This window comes from Globicephala melas, chromosome 3, assembly GCF_963455315.2.
Source record: "Globicephala melas chromosome 3, mGloMel1.2, whole genome shotgun sequence".
NCBI classification, from domain to species: domain Eukaryota; kingdom Metazoa; phylum Chordata; class Mammalia; order Artiodactyla; family Delphinidae; genus Globicephala; species Globicephala melas.
The window spans coordinates 117,562,872-117,586,712 of NC_083316.1; the positions used below are offsets into that span (position 1 = coordinate 117,562,872).

At 40.5% G+C, this 23,841-nt stretch overlaps 2 protein-coding genes across 3 annotated transcripts; both read left to right on the top strand.

Annotated features, from left to right (window-relative positions):
• Positions 1-11: 11 nt before the first annotated feature.
• On the top strand, positions 12-6,989 carry LOC115850725 (protocadherin beta-16). The gene has a single exon (XM_030852399.3). The coding sequence runs from the start codon at positions 4,255-4,257 to the stop codon at positions 6,652-6,654; it is 2,400 nt and encodes a 799-aa protein (XP_030708259.2). The 5' UTR covers positions 12-4,254; the 3' UTR covers positions 6,655-6,989.
• A 7,932-nt stretch (positions 6,990-14,921) lies between these two features.
• Positions 14,922-19,048, top strand: LOC115844225 (protocadherin beta-14). 2 transcript variants are annotated; one of them, XM_060296323.1, is made up of 2 exons: positions 14,922-16,142; positions 16,429-19,048. In XM_060296323.1, exon 2 carries the CDS (start codon positions 16,429-16,431, stop codon positions 18,505-18,507), a length of 2,079 nt encoding a protein of 692 aa, XP_060152306.1. In that variant the 5' UTR covers positions 14,922-16,142; the 3' UTR covers positions 18,508-19,048. The 2 variants fall into 2 exon arrangements, with proteins under 2 accessions (XP_060152306.1, XP_030696986.2); XM_030841126.2 differs by having other exon boundaries at positions 14,922-19,048.
• The last annotated feature ends 4,793 nt before the right edge of the window (positions 19,049-23,841 follow it).

Below are 23,841 nucleotides of genomic sequence, written 5' to 3' on the forward strand. Positions count from 1 at the left end.
TTTAAATTGATGATACTTCAAGGTGATGGTTTTTCTGGCAACCTATCATGAACTTTTAAACTACATTAAACTTGCTTGCAAATTTTGTTTTAAAGAAAGCTATCTTTTCTTCATTACTGTAAGAAGATTAATGGTCCTAAATCTTGCCTCTCAAAACACTGTTGAAGTCAATAAATGTACAGGTTCTTTCTGGCATAGCTTAGAAATGTGTTATGAAAAAAAACAGTGGGAAATTAATTCTATATAATCAGTTATATTTCCTTGAGTTTTTCTTATTAGTTTTTAAACCATTAAGTACATAAGAGCAGTACTGCACTAACACACTGAAGCATGCCCAATCAGGAAGGAGAGAGAACTGGTACAGTGAGAATTTGGCTCTTACTTTATTCTGCTCTCATAGCACTTTATTCTTATTTTCTCTTATTAATTGTATATTCATTAATATACCAGTGTTAGTTTTAATATAGTTATTGTAATTGCTTTCCATTTAGTTTCCCTGGTGTAAAAGGGGAGAAAAAGCTACACTGTGTTTATCCAGTGTGATGAAAGGGCATAGAAGGAAATTGGCTTTTCCCACTTGAGAAACATTGGTCATATTGTGACAGAAAATGCAGTAGCTATCCAATCTCCATTCATCTTTTCTTCTTTGGTAACACACTCCAAATTTCATTTAGAGCATTAGTGTGCTTAGTCAAAAGAATGTTTTCCCAGGCTCCTTGGCAGCTAAAACGGGACATTTGACTACATGTATATGCAAATGTCGTTAGAGACTTCCAAGAAGACCATTAAAAGGGAGGTGACTCATCTAGGAAGGGGTCCCTTTTTGTCCTTCTCTACCTGCTTCTTGCTGCTTGGAATGTGGGAGTCTTGGTTGGAACACAATCAGTCATATTGAGCCATAAAGCAACACTAAGGATGGAAATAATGGACCAAGACAGTCAGTATAGAATAAACTTTAAAGAGATGAGGACCCCTGATAATCACAGTCACCATGTCATCCCTGGATTGCTCACTTCTGAGCTTTTTCTACATAAGAAATAAAGGAACTTCTATCTCATTTAAGCCACCATCATTTTAGTTTTGTGCTACCTCCAGTGGAATCCAATCCTAATGCTTTCACAGTAAGACTTTTTGTTAAAATGTTATATAATACGGTAAAATGGACAGATCTTAAGTGTGTAGTTTGATCTAATTGATCTTTGTCAAGTTTTCCTTGATTTCTAATTTACTTAAGAGTACAGAGTGCTTTACATTCATTATCTTTTTTTTTTAATTAATTTATTTATTTTTGGCAGTGTTGGGTCTTCGTTTCTGTGCAAGGGCTTTCTCCAGTTGCGGCGAGCGGGGGCCACTCTTCATCACGGTGCGCGGGCCTCTCACTGTCATGGCCTCTCCCGTTGTGGAGCACAGGCTCCAGACGCGCAGGCTCAGTAGTTGTGGCTCATGGGCTTAGTAGCTCCGCGGCATGTGGGATCTTCCCAGACCAGGGCTCGAACCCGTGTCCCCTGCATTGGCAGGCAGATTTTTAACCACTGCGCCACCAGGGAAGCCCCATTATCTTTTTAATCCTCTGCCAAACCCTAAGGAAGTTGGCATGTTATTTCCTCTTTTACTTGTTCACAATTCTGAAGTAATAAAAGGAAAAATTTGGAATATATTCTAAGTCTACTTGAATGGAATATTCCAGTTCTTAACCAGTACGCTATCACAGCAGGCATTAACTGGTGGCATTGTCTTCCTAACCAAGGAAGTGAAATCCTTCTATTGCATGAATTGAACTCCTATATAGAAATGTAACTTTTAATCTGTAGCTTGATTTTGTTTCTATACCAGAGATCACACTGCTCTGGACCAATAAACCCAAAGTTCTTACAGAAGCACTGACCTATGTAAGCTGGGTCAGGTACCACAATTGACCTTCATCATGATCTTATCAGCCTGATTACCTTCCTGTACCTTCTCAACATATCACATTCATAATTGCAGAAATGAAGGCCCTAAACAGGGAGTAGAATTACCCTATGGTTTTATTTCTTGAGTTTTTTTGTACTATTCCTTCAGTCTTTTTCTGTCAGTCCTAATATATATTTTCTCTTTTTTTTGAAAGTTTATTATATACATTCTGTAAGTCCCTTATTCAAATTAAATATACTGTATTCATTTTAGCGCACTATTTCTTTGAAAGCAGTTGCTATTCTAGTATTAGCTCTAAATGAAATAACTAATTTCAGAAAAGTATAGGCAATGATGTGGAGGAATTTTTATCACTAAATAATTTAGAGATTCTGGAAATTAAATAGAAATAAAGATAGGCTCCAGTTATTTTCTATTAAAACTAACCATATGTCTTTGACAACGCCTCTTAAAAATTATGCTGAAAAAAGATTTAGAGGGTCATAAACGACTTTATTCTGAAAGGATGGTTCACAAGAGCCGAATCAGACTTTCTTCAGCATTTGCTGTGATAATCCAATTTTGTAGAGTGATGAATTTTTGTTGACTCAGATGCTGGGTGCATGAAATTTCATGCTTATGTATTCATTTTCTATTTCTACTATTAAAAATTATCACAAACTTGGTTGCTTAAAACAATAAAAATGCACTACTGTATAGTTCTGTAGATGTGATGTCTGATATGGGTATGACTGGGTTAAATTCAAGATGCCACCAGGGGTGCATTCTCTTCTGGTGGCTCTAGAGGAGAATCTATTTCTTTCTCTTCTCCAGCTTCTAGATGCTGCCTACAGTACTTGACTCATGGCCCCTTTCATCCATCTTCAAAGGCAGCAACATTGTTTCTCTTAGTCCACTTCTTCTGTAATCACAGAGGGGTGTAATCACCCCTCTGACCATAGCCAGGAAAGGTTCTGTCCCTCCCAGATAATCCAGGATAACCTACCCCCGACAAGGTCCTTAATTTACTTATATCTGTGAATTCTCTTTTGCCATGTAAGATAACATATTTACAGATTTGGGGAATTAGGGCATGAACATCTTTCGGTGGGTGGCCATTATTCTGCCTACCGCAGGTAGCTTGGAAGAAAATTATCTGGTCTAGCAGGACGACCTGTGGCCAAAGGAAGGCATACAAAGACCTTTATAACAGAAGTTTAGACCCCATTGATTGAATGCTTTAACCCCAGACAAGGTATTTATCAAAAATTGTTCTACAGATTGTTAACAAAAACACTGGATTTATAAAAACATTATGAATCTTTACTGGAATTCAATTTAAATTTTAAAAATGGAAAATCTGAACTAAAGAGTATTTTGGGGTTTTTTTAGATGATGAAAATGTTCTAAAATTGCCTGTGGTGATGGATGCACTACTCTGTGAATATACTAAAAGTCACTGAATTGTAGACTTTAAACGAGTGAATTGTATGGTATGTGAATTACATCTCATTAAACCTGTCTTTTAAAAGGAATAAAACAGAAATTATTCTTGTCATGATAAAAAAAAATCCCAAAACATGGCAGGCCTAATAACCCTTAGACTGCCTTTTTGGGAAATAACTTTCCAATAATTTGAAAGTTTCAAAAACACATGTCCTCAGGCTTAGGTGTTGGAAAGAAGAGGAAGTAATCTACTCTTTAATAAGGCGTTGATAAAATACTCTCTTTAGAACCATCACTGATTGCAATTTTGCAGTGTCCACTCATCTGTAATTCTATAACATGTACCATGAAAATAATGTACTTGTGAAACTGTTCCCATATTATTTCAGAAATATTTTGCTTCTAAATTTATATTCTTCTCAGCTTAAATGTTAATTAAATTATTTTATTTAATTATTCACCCTGAACAGCTTTAAACAGTCAACATAATGAAAGTTTGCTCTTAGTACTCTTCCTGTGTAACAACACAGCTCTCTCTGAACTCATAAAAACCACAAGAAAATAGAACTAAGTGTTTCATATTACAGAACACGGTTGACACAGCCTATGTGTTACATTTAGGAGAATTTTGCATCCAACGTTAAACCAGAAAAGATAAGACATAGTAAGAACGCATGGTGGCGCTGCAGGTTAAGGTGGTGAGAAACAGAATTGCAGACGTAGCTCCAGGATCCAGCCAGTTTCACACTGCCTGGAAGCTGAAGAACAGCTTTCTCAGTCAGAGCACAATGTGCGTGAAACCTCTTTAAAACTGTATTTAGAGACATAGTTTTGACCTGCTATACTGCAGGACCGGACTACCAGGATCCTGGGCATATATGAAGCTCCTGCGAACTCAGTTTTCAGGAAAGAGCAATGGAGATTGGATGGATGCACAATCCGAGACAAAGGCAAGTCCTAGTTTTCTTTGTTTTGCTGAGCATGTATGGGGCGAGCGCAGAGTTGGGGCCCTATTCAGTAGTGGAAGAAACAGAAAGAGGCTCCTTTGTGGCAAATGTAGGAAAAGACCTGGGGCTGGGGTTGACAGAGATGTCCACCCGCGGTGCCCGGATCATTTCCCAGTGGAACAAAGAGCATTTGCAGCTCAAGGTTCAGACTGGGGATTTGCTCATAAATGACAAACTAGATCGAGAGAAGCTATGCGGTCCGAGTGAGCCTTGCATACTACATTTCCAAGTATTAATGGAAAAACCGTTAGAGATATTTCAGGCAGAACTGAGAGTGAAAGACATAAATGACCATTCCCCCGTGTTCACTGAAAGAGAAATGTTTCTAAAAATACCGGAAAACAGTCCTATAGGAATTTCATTCCCTCTGAGTAATGCTCTGGACTTGGATGTAGGCAGCAACAATGTTCAGAACTATAAAATCAGCCCCAACTCCCATTTCCGGGTTCTAACCCAAAATCGCAGCGATGGCAGAAAATACCCTGAGCTGGTGTTGGACAAAGAGCTGGATCGGGAGGAGGAGCCTGAAATCTCATTAACCCTGACAGCGCTGGATGGCGGCTCTCCGCCTCGGTATGGAACAGCCCAGGTGCGCATTGAAGTGGTGGACACTAACGATAACGCCCCTGAGTTTGAGCAGTCCCTCTACAAGGTGCATATTCCCGAAGACAGCCCCGTAGGCTCCCTGGTTGTCACTGTCTCTGCCAGCGATGTAGACAGTGGAGTCTATGGGAAAATATCATACGCATTCTTTCAGCCTTCAGAAGATATTAGTAAAACTTTGGAGGTAAATCCTATGACAGGTGAAATTCGACTGAGAAAAAAAGTTGATTTTGAAACAGTTCTGTCTTATGAAGTAGACATCAAGGCCACTGATGGGGGAGGTCTTTCAGGAAAATGCACTCTTCTCCTGCAAGTAGTGGATGTGAATGACAATCCTCCAGAAGTGACAGTGTCTGCACTCACCACTCCCATCCCAGAGAACTCCCCTGACATTGTAGTTGCTGTTTTCAGTGTTTCAGATCCTGACTCTGGGGACAATGGGAAAACTATTTCCTCCATCCAGGATGACCTTCCTTTTCTTCTAAAACCGTCAGTCAAGAACTTTTACACCTTAGTAACCCAGAAAACACTAGATAGAGAAGAAAGAGCCGAGTACAATATCACCATCACCGTCACAGATATGGGAACCCCCAGGCTGAAAACCGAGCACAACATAACCGTGCTGGTGTCCGACGTCAACGACAACGCCCCCGCCTTCACCCAGACCTCCTACACCCTGTCCGTCCGCGAGAACAACAGTCCCGCCCTGCACATCGGCAGCGTCCGCGCCACAGACAGAGACGCGGGCGCCAACGCCCAGGTCACCTATTCGCTGCTGCCGCCCCTCGACGCGCACGTGCCCCTGGCCTCCCTGGTGTCCATCAACCCGGACAACGGCCACCTGTTCGCCCTGAGGTCCCTGGACTACGAGGCCCTGCGGGCGTTCGAGTTCCGCGTGGGCGCCGCCGACCGCGGCTCGCCAGCGCTCAGCAGCCAGGCGCTGGTGCGCGTGCTTGTGGTGGACGACAACGACAACGCGCCCTTCGTGCTGTACCCGCTGCAGAACGCCTCGGCGCCCTGCACCGAGCTGGTGCCCAGGGCGGCCGAGGCGGGCTACCTGGTGACCAAGGTGGTGGCGGTGGACGGCGACTCGGGCCAGAACGCCTGGCTGTCGTACCAGCTGCTCAAGGCCACGGAGCCCGGGCTGTTCGGCGTGTGGGCGCACAACGGCGAGGTGCGCACGGCCCGGCTGCTGAGCGAGCGCGACGCGGCCAAGCACAGGCTGCTGGTGCTGGTCAAGGACAACGGCGAGCCGCCGCTCTCGGCCAGCGTCACGCTGCACGTGCTGCTGGTGGACGGCTTCTCGCAGCCCTACCTGCCAGCCCCTGAAGCGGAAGCGGCGGACGCGGCCCCGGCCGCCCCGCTCACCGTCTACCTGGTGGTGGCCTTGGCGTCGGTGTCGTCGCTCTTCGTCTTCTCGGTGCTGGTGTTCGTCGCGGTGCGGCTGTGCAGGAGGGGCGGGGCGGCCTCGGTGGGTCGCTGCTCGGTGCCCGAGGGCCCCTTTCCGGGCCACCTGGTGGACGTCAGCGGCACGGGGACCCTGTCCCAGAGCTACCAGTACGAGGTGTGTCTGACGGGAGGCTCTGAGAGTAATGACTTCAAATTCTTGAAGCCGATTCTCCCCAACCTCCCGCCCCAATGCCCTGGGAAGGAAACAGAAGAAAATCGTACCTTCTACAACAGCTTTGGGTTCAATATTCAGTGACCATAATTAACTTTTATATCTCATAGGTATGTTGTTTTGTGGCACTTCCATACCAACATTATTTCCCCCAAAATGTGTGTGTTTGAAGTTGTACTGATGTTAGTTTTATATTTTCGCATGTTCTACCCACCTTTACTTTTAAGTGAATGTTTATCTTTACCTGTGGTTGTAGTTAGATAGCAATTTATTCTCTAACCAAGGAGGTCTTAATTTGTAATTAATTTGCCTCCTTAAATAATAACACCAAATCAGTTTTTGCTCATGGCCCTCTCTCCAGTTGAACTTTCATTCACAATTATGCTTATGATAAAATAAAGCAGACCACTTTCAAAGTATTTCAAGGGTTCAAGTATTTCTTCATTTTCTTTCTTTCTTGCGGTTTTTCTTGTGGTTGAATAATGGTTGCTATTCAGAAATGTCATTCTTTCTTTAAATTCACCACTCTTTTAGTTAACATTTTAAAATGTTTATTACTGCTGAAAATATACCTGAAAAATCATGTCCTATGATACAATCATAAACACCTTGTTAGAATGGGGCAGAAGGCAATTTTCTTAGTGTCTCTTCTTTACTCATCCTGGAGGGTTATTCTGAAGACACATTAATATTGTGGTCACCCACAGAATACTGGAATATGAAGTTATAATTTTCCAGATGTCTCATTAATGTTACAAAGGTATGATGCAACCTAGTTGAATACAGGCTCCCAAGTAATCATTTGTTTATTGTAGAGTGGACTTGTTTGCTAATGTGTATAATTTTTTGCCTCCTGTGTTATCCCAGAATTTAATATATATACACTGGGCACTAATTTTCAAACTTTAAAAAATCACAGGCAACTGAAAAATTATATTGAATATATTATATAACATACATGTTTTATATGAAAGAAATGTTTTGTGAACAGTGCTTAGCTTTTTTGTGATACAATCTGAAATTGCCTGTATTATCACATTCTGTTTAATTTTCAAATGTGGTCATGATCCACTAAATTGATTTCATGACCTACTAATGGGTAGCAATCCAAAGTTTCAAAACCACTTTTCTCAGATATTTGTAGAGTACTGAAAAGTATGAAAAGATAGTCCTTTAACATTCTAATTTTCGAACTTTTTTCAAGTCATTGTAGGAGGAAGTTTTGTTTCATGCTGTACAAGCACCAACCAACCACTCTTGCCTTTAGTAACCTGACTATATTACAGAAGAGAAAGCCTTCATTGTTGGGGGAGGATCTTTCCAATGAATTTCATCAAAAAGTCTAAAGTCTGTGTGTTGTGGAAGGAAAATGTAGATGAGCAAAATGAGTAAGGGTATAGAAGGAAAGGAAGTGTGTGTGAGAGAGAGAGAGTAGGCATGAGAAAGAGGAGGTGCATGAGGGTGAGTAAAATGATTGCTTTTATGCCTGAGGTGGGACCACAGACTGGAGTCAATGCCACGCACTGCCTCTTGAAGATATTCTAATCTTAACATTATAGAGGGGCTGGGTATTAGTCAGTTAATAATGCCTGGAAGTCAAACCTCTTGCTCTAACATATCCAAAATAATCTAATGTTTACAGCCCTTGAATGCTAAAATTTCACCACCAGTTCTTTTGAACTGTGTGGACTGATTAATTACTCTTTGAATTCAAGAAAAATGGAGGGAACAAAAGTCCCTCCATGCAGGCTAACTAAATTCTAATTTTCTATTTTCAGAAGTGGAACTTGGAGTAAGTTCTTCTTCCCTAAATGAAAGCTTCCTTACATAGAGAACAAAAACTCATATTAATTAATCAAAATTAAGTATTAAGGTTACCTCCTGTGTTTACTGTTCTTAGTGGGGAAAAGATGGAGGACTACTAGCTTAAAGAGATATACAGTTATAGCTGTCAACAACCAAGGTGGGAGTGTTCTAGCAGCTTGTTTCCCCAGTAAGCTTGGTCTCTCTCATCTATAATGGGGGAAGGGGAAAGAGCAGTTTAAACAACTCAGGCAGAAAATCTAACAGGCACAACAGCAGAGAAAAGGACGAGGTACTTGTCCTCTTGCTTAGAGTTTTTCCAGCTATCTGAACAGGAGGACTTGCCTATTTCTGGAAAGAACTATGTGTTTCCTGACTCTAATGGAGAGAGGCCAGGCCTTCAGGAGCTCAGATGCCCAGATATAAGTAAACCAACCAGTTATCTTACAATGTATTGCTAAAAATAGATTTTGCTCTTATGCTTCAGATACCTTATTTATAGTTAAATATAAACCAGTGCATAGGAATCCAACTGTATCAGCCAATTTTATATTAAAGGACTATAAGTTGTCCAATGGGAAGAGGTCACTTACAAAACGGAGATGCAAGAGACTGCTCAGCCTCCCAGAAATGATTTTCTTGAAAACCCTTACCAATAAGAACAAAATAACACTTTAGGTTGGAATTTGCCAAGAGTATGGGAAAGAAAGGACATAAGGACATTTTCACTTACAAACACATTGTTTTCCTCATTTCCTTTCTACTTCAAGTCCCTATCCTACTACTGCATTCCTGCATCCACTGATTAATCTAACATGGCCTCTCAGTCCTCTGTTCCAGTTGTCATTAGTGCCTTGGCTACATGCTGTACTTTTTCACTACCCAGAACTGTTCTTTCTATGAAATATGGTTTCAGATCTCTCCCTCTGAGAACACAACCTTCTATGCCTTTAGCCCTCTCATCTTGCTACTCCTATCACATCTTGTCTTTGACCTTGTCATGACCTCCATTCCATGATGCTACTACCACCTATCAACCCCCTCCTGTTGTAATTTCCTTCCCATCCAGCTGACTCCCTGTTTAGCACTCCCAATCACTTCATGCTCATATTCTCAATTCTCTTGTTCAACCTGCCTTCACTCTAGGATTTCCTTCACCACCTGATGAAACTCCACGTGAGATGAATATAGTTATCTCTTTTCTCTTACACCCGGGATGCTGCACTCTATAAGACAAACTTAGAAAATTATCAATACTATTGCCACTAAGTTTATCACACCCAAACTTAATTGGGCTTTCAAGATCAAGAAATCTTTTTGTATTTTCCTAATCAGCTTTCTCTTTTATTCTCCATAACAACTACTTCAAACCTACTTATCTTACCTTAAACTACTCACCCTACTACTTACACACCCCTTTTAGCAGACGAACTTGCTTAATACCTTAAAGAGAAAACAGAATCCATCAGATGGGAATTATCTCAATTTCCTGTCCCCAAACCTATACTCTTGATAGCATATGTACTTGGAAAATTTCCTCTGCTGAGGTCCCTTCCACCTAAGTCCAATCCCTTCATATATAGGATCCCTGGATCCTATTTTGACCACTTTCTAGGGGCTTCACATTGATTACATCCTTTCTTGTGTATCTTAATTTTCTGCCTCTTTACTCAATACTGCAAATTAGCATTTAAAAACATTTCTCTAGGCTTAAAAAACCCTCCTGAGTCTAAATTCTCCTCCAGATACCAATCTACTTCTTTCTTTTGCAGCTAAATTTCTCAAAAGGATTGACATTTTTATTTCCTTATCCCTCTCACTTTTCATCCCAGTGAAATCTAATTTTTATCACAACCACTCTACTGAAAACTGCTATTGTAAAGCTCATCAAAGATTTGTGTATAAGTTAGGTAAGGTTACACTACTGAAATAGAGCAGCACAACTACACAGTGGCTTGTAAAAGTATGTATCTCTTTCTTGTACCAGCCACAATGTAAATGATTGGGTAGATAGGGCAGCTTTGCTCCTCATGGTCCTTCTGGAACCAAAATTTGTTCCAAGTAATTCCTCTTACATTCCCTGTTTCAGTGTATAATCTATATGACTTGTAGCTGGGTCACTGCCACATCTGGGTTCTAGCTGGCTAGGAGGGAAGAGACACATACAGATGTCTTCCATTCCAGACCCAGAGGTAACAAATAAAAATTCTGTTCACAATCTGTGAGAACTTAATTAGCCACACCTAACTACAAGGAAGGCTGAGTCACCATGTGCCTGGGTACAGTTCTATTACTATATAGAAAAGGAGAACAGATTTTGGCAGACATCTATCAGACTCCTCCACAATGACCATCTTCTTAAATCCAATGGACCATTTTAATACTTATTTTTCTTGAGTTTTCTGAAGGATTTGCTACTGTTGATCTTCCTCATCTCCTTGAAATGCTATTTGCTTTTAGTTTGATGATTCTGAACTCTGCATCTTCCTTGTCTTTTTTTAAAAAATGCTTCCTGGGCTTCCCTGGTGGCGCAGTGGTTGAGAGTCCGCCTGCCGATGCAGGGGACACGGGTTCGTGCCCCGGTCCAGGAAGATCCCACATGCCGCGGAGCGCCTGGGCCCGTGGGCCATGGCCGCTGAGCCTGCGCGTCCGGAGCCTGTGCTCCTCAACGGGAGAGGCCACAACAGTGAGAGGCCCACGTACTGCAAAAAAAAAAAAAAAAAAAATGCTTCCTTACCTCTCCTTTAAATGAAGATGTTTCTGAGAGTTCTGTGCTAAGCCTCTTCTATTCTTATTTGACACACTTTTGCTTGGTTCTCGTAGAGATCTCATGGTTTCAAACACCATACACAGGCATACCTCATTTTATTGCACTTTATTGCATTTTGCAGATATTGTGTGTTTTTACAAACTGAAAGTTTTTACAAATTCAAAGCCCTGCAATGAGCATATCTATCGACACCATTTTTCCAAAGCATTTGCTCACTTTACGTCTCTGTGTCACATTTTGGTAATTCTCACAATATTTCAAACTTTTCATTTTATTATATTTGTTATAATAAAACAAATATAATGGTGATCTGTGATCAGTGATCTTTGATGTTACTATTGTAATTGTTTGGGGGGGCACCATGAACTATACCCATATAAGACAGTGAACTTAATAGATAAATGTGTGTTCTGACTGCTCTACCAACTAGATGTTCCCCATCTTTTTCCCTCTCCTTGGGCCTCCCTATTCCCTGAGACACAACAATATTGAAAATAGGCCAGTTAAGGAACTTCCCTGGTGGCGCAGTGGTTAAGAATCCACCTGCCAATGCAGGGGACACGGGTTTGATCCCTGGTCTGGGAGGATCCCACATGCCACGAAGCAACTAAGCCTGTGTGCCACAACTACTAAGCCTGCGCTCTAGAGCCCGCAAGCCACAACTACTGAAACCCACGTGCCTAGAGCCCTGCTCCACAACAAGAGAAGCCACCACAATGAGAAGCCTGAGAAGCCCGTGTACCTCAACGAAGAGTAGCCCCGGCTCGCCACAACTAGAGAAAGCCCTCACGCAGCAATGAAGACCCAACTCAGCCAAAAATAAAATAAATTAATTAAAAAAAAATTTTTAAGAAAATAGGCCAGTTAATAATCCTACAATTTGCCTTAAGTGTTCAAGTGAAAGGAAGAGTCACATGTCTCTCACCTTAAATCAAAAGACAGAAATGATTAAACTTAGTGAAAAAGGCATGCTGAAAGCCAAGACAAGCTGAAAGCTAGGCCTCCTGCACCAAACAGCCAAGTGTGAACGCAAAGGACAAGTTCTTGATGGAAATTAAGAGTGCTACTCCAGAGAACACATGAATGATAAAGTGAAACAGCCTTATTACTGATATGGAGAAAGTTTTAGTGACCTGGATAGAACATCAAACCAGATACAACATTGCTTTAAGACAAAGCTTAATACAGAACAAGGCCCCAACTCTCTTCAATTCTATGAAGGCTGAGAGAAGTGAGGAAGAAGTAGAAGAAAAATTTGAAGCTAGCAGAGGCTGGTTCATGAGGTTTAAGGAAAGAAGCTGTCTCTAGGATGTGAAAGTGCAAGGTGAAGCAGGTTCTGATGTAGAAGCTGCAGCAAGTTATCAGGAAGATCTAGTTAAGATAATTCATGAAGTTGGCTACACTATATCACAGATTTTCAATGTCAATGAAATAGTCTTAATATGGAAGAAGATGCCATATAGGGCTTTCATAGCTAGAGAGTAGAGGTAGGCGCCTTGCTTCAAAGTTTCAAAGGACAGGCTGACTCTTTTGTTAGGGGCTAATGCCGCTGGTGACTTTAAGTTGAAGCCAATGCTTATTGACCATTACGAAAATTCTAGGGCCCTTAAGAATTATGCTAAAGCTACTCCGCCTGTGCTCTTTAAACTGAACAACAAAGCCTGGGTAACAGCACACTTGTTTACAACATAGTTTACTGAGTATTTTAAGCCCACTGTTGAGATCTAGTGCTCAGAAAAAGATTCCTTTCAAAATATTACTGCTCATCGACAATGCATCTGGTCACCCAAGAGCTCTGATGGAGATGTACAACCAGGTTAATGTTGTTTTCATGCCTGCTAACACAACATCTATTCTGCAGCCCATGGATCAAGGAATCATTTTGACTTTCAAGTCTTACTATTTAAGAAATAAATATCATAAGGCTTTGGCTGCCAAAGATAGTGATTTCTCTAATGGATCTGGGCAAAGGAAACTGAAAACCTTTTGGAACAGATTCACCATTCTGGATGCCATTAGAATTTCATGATTCATGGGAAGAGATCAAAATATCAATATTAAAGAGTTTGGAAGAAATTGATTTCAACCCTCATGACTTTGAGGGGTTCAAGACTTCAGTGGAGGAAGTAACTTCCGTTGTGGTGGAAATAGCAAGAGAACTAGAATTAGAAGTGGAGCCTGAAGATGTGATTGAACTGCTGCAATCTCATGGTAAAACTTTCTCATGGATGAGGAGTTGCTTCTTATGGATGAGCAAAGAAAGTGGTTTCTTGAGATGAAATCTACTCCTGGGGAAAATGCTGTGAAGATTACTGAAATGACAACAAAGGATTTAGAATATTACATAAACTTAGTTGATAAAGTAGCAGCAGAGTTTGAGAGGATTGACTCCAATTTTGAAAGAAGTTCTACTGTGGGTAAAATGCTATCAAACAGCATTACGTGCTACAGAGAAACTGTTCATGAAAGGAAGGCTCCATCGATGCAGCAAACTTCATTGTTGCCTTATTTTAAGAAATTGCCACAGCTACTCCAACCTTCAGCAACCATCATCCTGATCAGTCAGCAGCCATCAACATCAAGGCAAGACCTTCCATCAGCAAAACCATTACGACTTGCTGAAGTCTCAGATGATAGTTAACATTTTTTAGCAATAAAGTATTTTTAAGTTAAGGTATGTACATTTTATTTTTACACATAATGCTATTGCACACTTAATAGATTACAGTATAGTGTAAACATAACTTTTATATGCATTGGGAAACAAAAAAATTTGTGATTCACTTTATTGAGATACTCGCTTTATTGCAGTGGTCTGGAATGGAACCCAACATATCTCTGGGGTATGCCTGTACATGCTGATGAATCTCAAAATCCGTATCTCCAGCCCAGATTTGTTTTCTGTGTTTCAGTTATATATGTACACACACACACACACACATTCCACAGGCACTTACCTCAATATCAACATGTCCCAAACTAACTTTATCTTTTTCTATTTCAATCTTGGTTGTTGTTTTTTTCTGCCAGCATTCCCTGTCTTAGTGAATGATGCACTAACCATCAGTACCCAACCCAGAGAGGTGTTCATTATCTTTGAGTCTTTCCACTTTTTCTCCCCATGCAAGCCATCAATCACTGGGTCTTAAATATTTGTATCTTCTAAATATCTTTCTAATCACCCCGCTTCTCCTTATCGACACTAGTATTACCTTCATCCAGGCTACCATCACCTCCTAACTGGTCTCTCTGATTCCAGTTATTCCCCCTGAAACTGATTATCATACTTCAGCCAATTTTGATTTTTCAAAACTGCAGGTATAATTATGTTAATCAACTGTTTAAGATCCTACATTGTATTATAAGTGCCTTTAGGATAAATTTTAAAATGCATGCTATAACTCATATAATTGTTTACGTCCTTACTCTGCTTCTTTCCCCCAACCTCATTTTAACATTCTCCCCCTTCCATGGTTTAAAGCTTGAGGCATATTTAACTTCCCAGTTTCCTTAAAATATCCGTTCAAAACACTTCTCCTGGGCTTCCCTGGTGGCGCAGTGGTTGAGAGTCTGCCTGCCGATTCAGGGGACACGGGTTCGTGCCCCGGTCCGGGAGAATCCCACGTGCCGCGGAGCGGCTGGGCCCGTGAGCCATGGCCGCTGAGCCTGCGCGTTCGGAGCCTGTGCTCCACAACGGGTGAGGCCACAACGGTGAGAGGCCCGCGTACCGCAAAAAAAAAAAAAAAAAAAAAAAAAAACTTCTCCTGAATGGCTCCTCCAGATCACAACTTGTAGTTCAATACCTTAGGAAAGGTTTCAGTGATGTCCAAAAATATGGATTAGATTTTATTTATTTTAACAGGCACTTAACAAGCACTTACTAGCCACTTTGTAAAAATTAACTCATTAGATTCCTATGATAATAATCCTACGAGGTAAACACTATTATTACCCCTATTTTACAGTTAAGGAAGCAGAGGTACATAACTTGCCCAAGACTTAAGATAGTGAGTAGGAGAACTAGGATTCTAATGTAGACATTTTGGTTCCAGAATCCATGTTCATAACCACTATGCAATGCTGTCTCCTAGGTATAAGATGTCCGTTCTTGGTATTTATATATTACTATTTACCTGTGCATACATTCTGGCATATTTTAATTACTTGCCTGACAAATTTTCTAGACTGTGAGCTCCATAAAGATGCACATATGTATTTTTAAAAATATACAAGTGAAAAAAGCAATGACATTACTAACTATAATCGACTGAAATCTATAAGTGTTTACAAGCGTGTAGGGGAGGATATATTTGCAATTACTCAATAAATGGCCTGAATAAAATATCATTTCTTCAGTTCAGGACATTTTAATGGTTCCTCTTGTTGGGCATTCAAAACAGTGATAATTCAGTGCACTTCATGAACCTTGTTTAAATACTGATTCGAACAAACCAACAGTAAAACATATTTTGGAGGAAAATGTGTAAAAACAAACACAGATTGACTATAAATTATATTAAGCTACCAGCACTAAATTTGTAGATTGTGATAGTGGTATAGTATATATTTTTAAAGTCGTTATCTATTACAGATACTTAGTGAAGTATTTAGAGGTAAAAATACGTGATGTCTGGGATTTGCTTTAAAATACTCCAGATGAATTTATGAATTACTTGTTCAAAGAGAAAAAAAAAATTCTACTGAAAAAATTCATAGAGACACATGGTGGCGCTGCAGGATAAGATGAAAAGAGTGCTTCTACAACACTGTGGGCTCCATTATTCACGGAAACAGAGAACATCCAACCCACTGAAAAGAGAGGTATTAAGGAGCTTCACCTACAGACCTGCTGGAGGTTTATATACTCTCTAGAAGTTTCCAACTAAAAAGAGAATCAGAGCCTCAGCTTGCAAAATTAGAGCTGAACTTAAATTTTTCTACAAAAGAGGTTTCTTGAAGAAACCATGGAGGTCAGAGGGGCACTCGTTCTGCGGAAAAGGCAAGTTCTGTTTATCTTTGTTTTACTGGGATTGTCTCAGGCAGGTCCTGAGTCTGTGCGCTATTCTGTGGCAGAGGAAACAGAAATTGGCTCTTTTGTGGCCAATCTGGCAAGGGATCTGGGGCTTGGGGTGGAGGAGCTCTCTTCTCGGGAGGCGCGGGTAGTGTGTGATGATAATGAAAAGCATTTGCACCTCGATTTGCTGACCGGGGATTTGCTCGTAAATGAGAAACTGGACCGGGAAGAGCTGTGTGACTCCACGGAGCCCTGTGTTCTGCATTTTCAGATGGTACTGGAAAACCCTTTACAGTTTTTTCGGGCTGAGCTGCATATCAAAGATATAAATGATCACTCCCCTACATTTCTTGACAAGGAAATAGTTATTAAAATATCAGAGAGTACCATTATTGGAACCACATTCCTAATGGAGAGTGCCCAAGATTTGGATGTAGGAAGCAACAGTCTCCAAAACTACACAGTTAGCCCGAATTCTCATTTCCACATTAAAATTCAAGACAGTGGTGATGGAAAGATATACCCTGAACTAGTCCTGCACAGAGCGTTGGACCATGAGGAGGAGCCTGAGCTCAGATTAACACTCATAGCACTGGATGGTGGATCCCCGCCCAGGTCTGGGACAACTTTGGTCCTCGTCAAGGTCTTGGACATCAATGACAATGCCCCAGAGTTTCCTCAGAGGCTCTACGAGGTGCAGGTCCTGGAGGACACACCTGTTGGCTCTTGGATTATCACCATCTCTGCTAAGGATTTGGATGCAGGAAACTATGGGAAAATATCTTACACATTTTTTCACGCATCAGAAGATATTCGTAAAACATTTGAAATCAATCCACTATCTGGGGAAGTTCATTTGCGATCACACTTGGACTTTGAAGCAATACAGTCACACATTATAAATATTCAGGCAACAGATGGTGGGGGTCTTTCGGAAGAATGCACTCTTCTGGTTAAAGTAATAGATATAAATGACAATCCACCAGAAGTGACCATGTCATCAATTACAAAGATAATTCCAGAGAACGCCTCAGAGACCCTTGTGGCTCTTTTTAGTGTCCGAGACCAAGACGCTGGGGAAAATGGGAGGATCGTTTGCTCTATTCAAGATGACCTCCCATTTTTTCTGAAACAGACCTTCAAGAACTTTTTCACTCTAGTTGCAGAAAAAGCACTGGACAGAGAGGAAAGAGCCGAGTACAACATCACCATCACCGTCACTGACATGGGAACCCCCAGGCTGAAAACCGAGCACAACATAACCGTGCTGGTGTCCGACGTCAACGACAACGCCCCCGCCTTCACCCAGACCTCCTACACCCTGTCCGTCCGCGAGAACAACAGTCCCGCCCTGCACATCGGCAGCGTCCGCGCCACAGACAGAGACGCGGGCGCCAACGCCCAGGTCACCTACTCGCTGCTGCCGCCCCTCGACGCGCACGTGCCCCTGGCCTCCCTGGTGTCCATCAACCCGGACAACGGCCACCTGTTCGCCCTGAGGTCCCTGGACTACGAGGCCCTGCGGGCGTTCGAGTTCCGCGTGGGCGCCGCCGACCGCGGCTCGCCCGCGCTCAGCAGCCAGGCGCTGGTGCGCGTGCTCGTGGCGGACGACAACGACAACGCGCCCTACGTGCTGTACCCGCTGCAGAACGCCTCGGCGCCCTGCACCGAGCTGGTGCCCAGGGCGGCCGAGGCGGGCTACCTGGTGACCAAGGTGGTGGCGGTGGACGGCGACTCGGGCCAGAACGCCTGGCTGTCGTACCAGCTGCTCAAGGCCACGGAGCCCGGGCTGTTCGGCGTGTGGGCGCACAACGGCGAGGTGCGCACGGCCCGGCTGCTGAGCGAGCGCGACGCGGCCAAGCACAGGCTGGTGGTGCTGGTCAAGGACAACGGCGAGCCGCCGCTCTCGGCCAGCGTCACGCTGCACGTGCTGCTGGTGGACGGCTTCTCGCAGCCCTACCTGCCGGCCCCGGAAGCGGAAGCGGCGGACGCGGCCCCGGCCGCCCCGCTCACCGTCTACCTGGTGGTGGCCTTGGCGTCGGTGTCGTCGCTCTTCGTCTTCTCGGTGCTGGTGTTCGTCGCGGTGCGGCTGTGCAGGAGGGGCGGGGCGGCCTCGGTGGGTCGCTGCTCGGTGCCCGAGGGCCCCTTTCCGGGCCACCTGGTGGACGTCAGCGGCACGGGGACCCTGTCCCAGAGCTACCAGTACGAGGTGTGTCTCATGGGAGGTACTGGGACGAATGAGTTTAAATTTCTGAAGCCGATTATCCCTAATCTTCCAGTCCAAGACACCGGTAGGCATATAGGAGAAAATGAGAACTTTAGGAATAGCTTTGGATTCAACATTCAATAAAATAATTTACTTTAAACTTCTAATATTTTGTCATTCTTGGCAAACTGTGGATCCATTTTGTCAATCTGTAATAGATTTTACGTTGGACGGTAGTTGCATGCATTATCATTCCTCATGTTCTCCTCACAGTTGCTTTAAAAATCTTTATTTGTGGCTATAATGACGTGGAAAAATAATCTGTGTTCTGCTTTTTCATATATTTGGTCAAAATGTCATATTAATGGAGTTATTGCTAATTTTTTGTTCTGATAATGGCATAGTTATGCAAGACGATGTTATTATTTGGAGGTGCAAACTCAAGTATTAAGAGCAAATGCCACAATGTATGTAATTTACTTCTAGACATTTCATCAAAGCATAGATACAGCAAAAATTAAAAATGCTGTTGTAGAGAACGGACTTAAGGATATGGGGAGGGGAAGGGTGAGCTGTGACAAAGCGAGAGAGAAGCATGGACATATATACACTACCAAACATAAGGCAGATAGCTAGTGAGAAGCAGCCGCATAGCACAGGGAGATCAGCTCGGTGCTTTGTGACCGCCTGGAGGGGTGGGATGGGGAGGGTGGGAGGGAGGGAGACGCAAGAGGGAAGAGATATGGGAACATATGTATATGTATAACTGTTTCACTTTGTTATAAAGCAGAAACTAACACACCATTGTAAAGCAATTATACCCCAATAAAGATGTTAAAAAAAAAAAGTGCTGTTGAAGCTGGGTGGAAAGTATATTGGATTTTACTGCACTATTCCCTTTGAAAATTTTCATCACAAAGGGTAAAAGTGCCACCTCTCCAGTATTCAGTAGTAGGGTATCTTATTTGTTTGTTTTTTGTTATATAGTGTTTTTCAAAAATTCACTTTATGACAAGATAAAAGTGACCACACTGAAAATTATTGATTTCTTAAGTAATTTTCCTTTTTTTTACTGTTGTCGTTGATGCTGTTTTGGGAAGAGTCTTATAATGTTCCGGGATTTTATGTTGCTATTTTGTTTTCTTTCAATATACCACATTTGCTGGTTTAAATTTGTATTATTTTATGTTGTTCATTACGTAACTCATACGTTCATGGTATCATCTTGAGTAAATACTCCTCCATCAGAAGAGTACAGATAAAAACTTCTTAGGAAATTAAAATGAAAATTCAAACTGGTAGAGAAATAAATTAGGTTCACTTTTCTATTGATTTTAAAAAGTAAATATAAAAACATCCTTAATACTTTGTGGCCTCTCTCAGATGTTCATAAAGAAGGAATGGGTCTATATTAATGGTTTATAGATGTCTCATGGTGTTCCAAATTATAATGTCTCCAATCTATAAGTGTACAGTTCAATGGACACTTTGGTAACTAGAATGTAGTGTGGATATAGAGCTACTGTGCATATACATTTCTGTGATTTCTCTCATAAAATTAAATATTATAGACTAGATGATGTAGTAAAATGCAATTTTGCTTGACATTGTGAAATGGGTAAAACAAATTCCAGTTTTTTAGGAATTTTTTTCTTTGCCTCATGCAGTTTTTACTGGTCTTATTTTGTGTTGCAACAGATATGTACTAGTTGTGAGAATTTTATTAAATAGACATTTAAGCAGTACAATCCTGAAAAAGAATGTTTGGGCCCTCTTTATCTCTCAGAGTCATTAGAAGCAAAGCTTATGCTTCTTATGCATAAGAGTAAGAGTAGATAACAAAATATCCTATTTGAATGATACAGAAACGAACTTGTACACTACCACATAGAATGGAATTCAAGGTCAGATATTTTATATAAGAAAATTTGGTGATGATTGAAGAGGTGTCAAAATCACTTGGGGTGGGGGGGAAGAGACTGATTACTTAGCAATGTTATTGGGAAAACTGGCTCACTATATAAAGAAACAAAATCCTTATCTCATGTGATATAAAAATAAACTTCATGTGGATCTAAGAGGTGAATTTGAAATATTTAATTGGAAAAAATGTAACAAGTCTAAGTAAAAATGTCTTTATGACCTTATTATTGATTTCGATTTCTTAAACAAGGTTTTAAAAGTGCCAACAATAAGGATAAAAATTGACAAATATTACTACCTCAAAACTAGAGGATAGCCCAGACAAGCTAGCAGATGACAGACAGGGAGAAGCTACTTGCAGCATTTTCACTGAGAAGGATTAATATTTAGATTATTCAGATAAGTCTTACAGATAGCAAAAGTCAGAAAGTCGGGAGAGCCAATAGAATATTTTTAAAAGGACAAAAGGGAAAGGAAATTCAAAAGAGGGGAAAACAGAAAGTCTGAGAAGAACATGAAGTGATACTCAACCTCATTAGTTGCTGATACACATGATAAAACAGCAGTTTATACCCATAGCATTAGTAAAGATGACAAATTTCCATCAAGTGGAACCATAGGAAATTGCATATACACCCCATTTTGAAGGAGTTTCAATAGTATTTAATGAAATTTAGTATGTACATACTTTATGATCCAGCAATTCTACTTTGGGGCATATAAGCCAGAAAATTCTTACACAGCTTTACAAAATGAAGTGAATGATAATGTTCATCTTGGGAAAACAAAGAATAGGAGTCTATCTGCATATCCATCAGTAAAGCAATTGATAAATAAAATGTGGAACATGTTTGTGAAGGATTATTATGCAGTGATCAAAAGGAGTGAACTAGGTGTACAGACGACCACATGAATAAATTCCAAATGTTTCAAAAGGAAGAAAGAGCCTGAGATTTATTGTACATACCATATACATCCATATAATACATAATATCTTAAACTTATAGAAATATACAAATATATAAACATTGGAAGAAGAGAAGAAGGAACAAATGTAGGAAAGAAGATGTGTGTTTCTACATAGGAGTGCAGACAGAAGTGTGAGCTATACCAATGTCAATGATAAGACATTGTTTAAATTGATTGCAGCATTATAGAGTTGATTTAGTATTGATCAGATGAAGTTGGTTTAAAAAAAACACATTATTTCTCTATTCTCTCAATAAGATCAATTTCCCATACTCCATGAAAGCTAAAAATTTGCTTGTCATTTTAAGACATAACAATATCCTTGAGAATTTACCTTTTTAATAAGGGTGGTATACATTTTATGTACACCAACACTTCCACTCAAAAAAATAGCTAATAAAACACTAATATATGTCAGGTCACAGTTAATGTTTAAAGGTAACTCAGAGAGAGAAAATCAGCCCCAAATCCACTTTTTTCCTTGGGAACAATTGGAATTCTGGGATATGTGAACCTCTATTTTGATGGTGTATATGGGGGAGGAAATCAAAGCCTGACAAACTGAGAAGCTGATAGAAGACCCTCACTTTAATAAATACGGAATCCTCAGAACGACACCTTTATGGTAGTATTAAACTGGAAATGGATGAGCCCTTGTATGCCATTTCAGCCTTGAACTTGAGTTTTAGCGTTGAACTTGATTTAAGGTGGTCATTGACAAATAGCGCTCCCAGATCCTGATAGAACCAAATGCAGACCTTCTATGAAAGAAGGTTTATTCATCTTAATCCTAGAATTATTCATATAAATAATTTTTATGTTCTTAACTTGAACATAAATATAACTGCACGCACAAGGAAACATGACACCATGAGTGAGAGCCAGCAGAAAACATAAAACACTTGCAAACACACATAAACTTGCAAACACTTCCAATATTTTGATTATCAGAAACAGTCTATAAGAAGCTAACAACTTTAACTGAAATAAAAGTTACACCTGAAAATGTACATGGAACAAGAAACAATAAAATGTGAAAGATTAGGAAAGAACCAAATAGAGCTCCTAGAACTGAAAAATATGATAATCAAAATTTTAAACTGAATAAAAGGTTTAATAGAAAACTAGATGCAGTGAAATAAAGAATTTGTGGAGCGAAAGATAGGTCAGACTATAACTTATCCCACATATAGCTCAGAGGGTTAATAAGGTGGAAAATATGGAGGATGTGGTTAGAAATGCAGAACAGAGTAAAAAAGTTTAACATATATTTAACCAGAATTTCAGGAGAGATGAGAAAGAATAATGGCCGGGAATTGTCCAGAATTGATGAAAACCTTAATGCACAGATTCAATAGACCCAAGTAAACCTAACAGGATAAATGAAAGATAACCATACCTGGAAACATCATTGTGAAATTTCAGAAAGACAAGACAAATTTCAAAAGAAAAGTCATAGGAAAAAGACACTTAATCTTTAAACACATGACAGACTGAAAGCTATGTTCCATGTTGACAATTTCTCAACAGTATTAATGGAAACTAAAAGAAAGATACCTTCCAAGTGCTGAAAGAAATCAGTAAACCTTCCTGCCTAAATAGTCTCTGCATATGAGTCACCAAATGAGAGAATCAAATCAACTGGATGTCAGTTGGTTTTAAATTAATTAAGATCATGGGAAAGAAGTGGTATAAAGCTATTTTTCAAATATAACTTTATAGTTTTACTCTGTCCCTCCCTTGCCACAGTTCTGAGTCCAGGAGTTTGACCTACTCTGTTTCTAGCCTTCTTCATCCCTAGTGACATCTAATTTTACCTTAGTCTAGTAGATCTATATGACCATGGCCAATTTCTGAAGATGGTAGTCTTTTAGAGCTGCACCTCTGAAATCACAAATTCAAACGTACTTCTCTTAATCTACAACTTACATTCTTTCTCAAAGGGCTTCAATCACCACTCATACCAATAAATCCCACATTTGTCTCTGCAGCCCAAACCTCTTTCCTCAACTTAATTTATATAATGTAAGATCATTTATGTTAACAGTTTATATGGATACTCTATGGACACCTCAATCTCAACATGTTTTAAGTTAAAACTTTCTATTCCTCAAAACTAAACGTCTTCTCCAGCTCTAAACATGTTCCTCTTTTCTCCTCTTCCTGTGTTTACTCTACCAGTTAATAGCGCTAACACTCTCCCAGTTCCCTAAGCCTGAAAAAAAGTACATTGACTTTTACTCCTTCCTATTCTACTCTGTGTCTAATCACCATATCCTGTATATTTTATCTTTATCATTCTAATACAACTCTATAACTGCATTTCTAGGTGACAGCAATATTATCTCTTACCTGTATTAATGGAACAACTTCTAATCCATCCCTTGCCTCTAGTCTCAACTCCTCTGTGATTTATCTTCAACTCTGAAACAGGATGATCTTCTTGAAAGATAAGAACACGGTCATGTCACTTTTCTATTTAAAACACTTTAATAATCTTGCATTTCTATTAATGTAGATTCCAAATGACTTGGCATGGCTTACAAAATACTTGTTGATCTTTCCAATCTCAGCTCTCACCATTTC

Excerpts from the sequence above, each read along its gene's own strand:
- LOC115844225 (XM_030841126.2), top strand. The coding sequence starts at position 16,108 with ATGGAGGTCAGAGGGGCACTCGTTCTGCGGAAAAGGCAAGTTCTGTTT.
- LOC115850725 (XM_030852399.3), top strand. The coding sequence starts at position 4,255 with ATGGAGATTGGATGGATGCACAATCCGAGACAAAGGCAAGTCCTAGTT.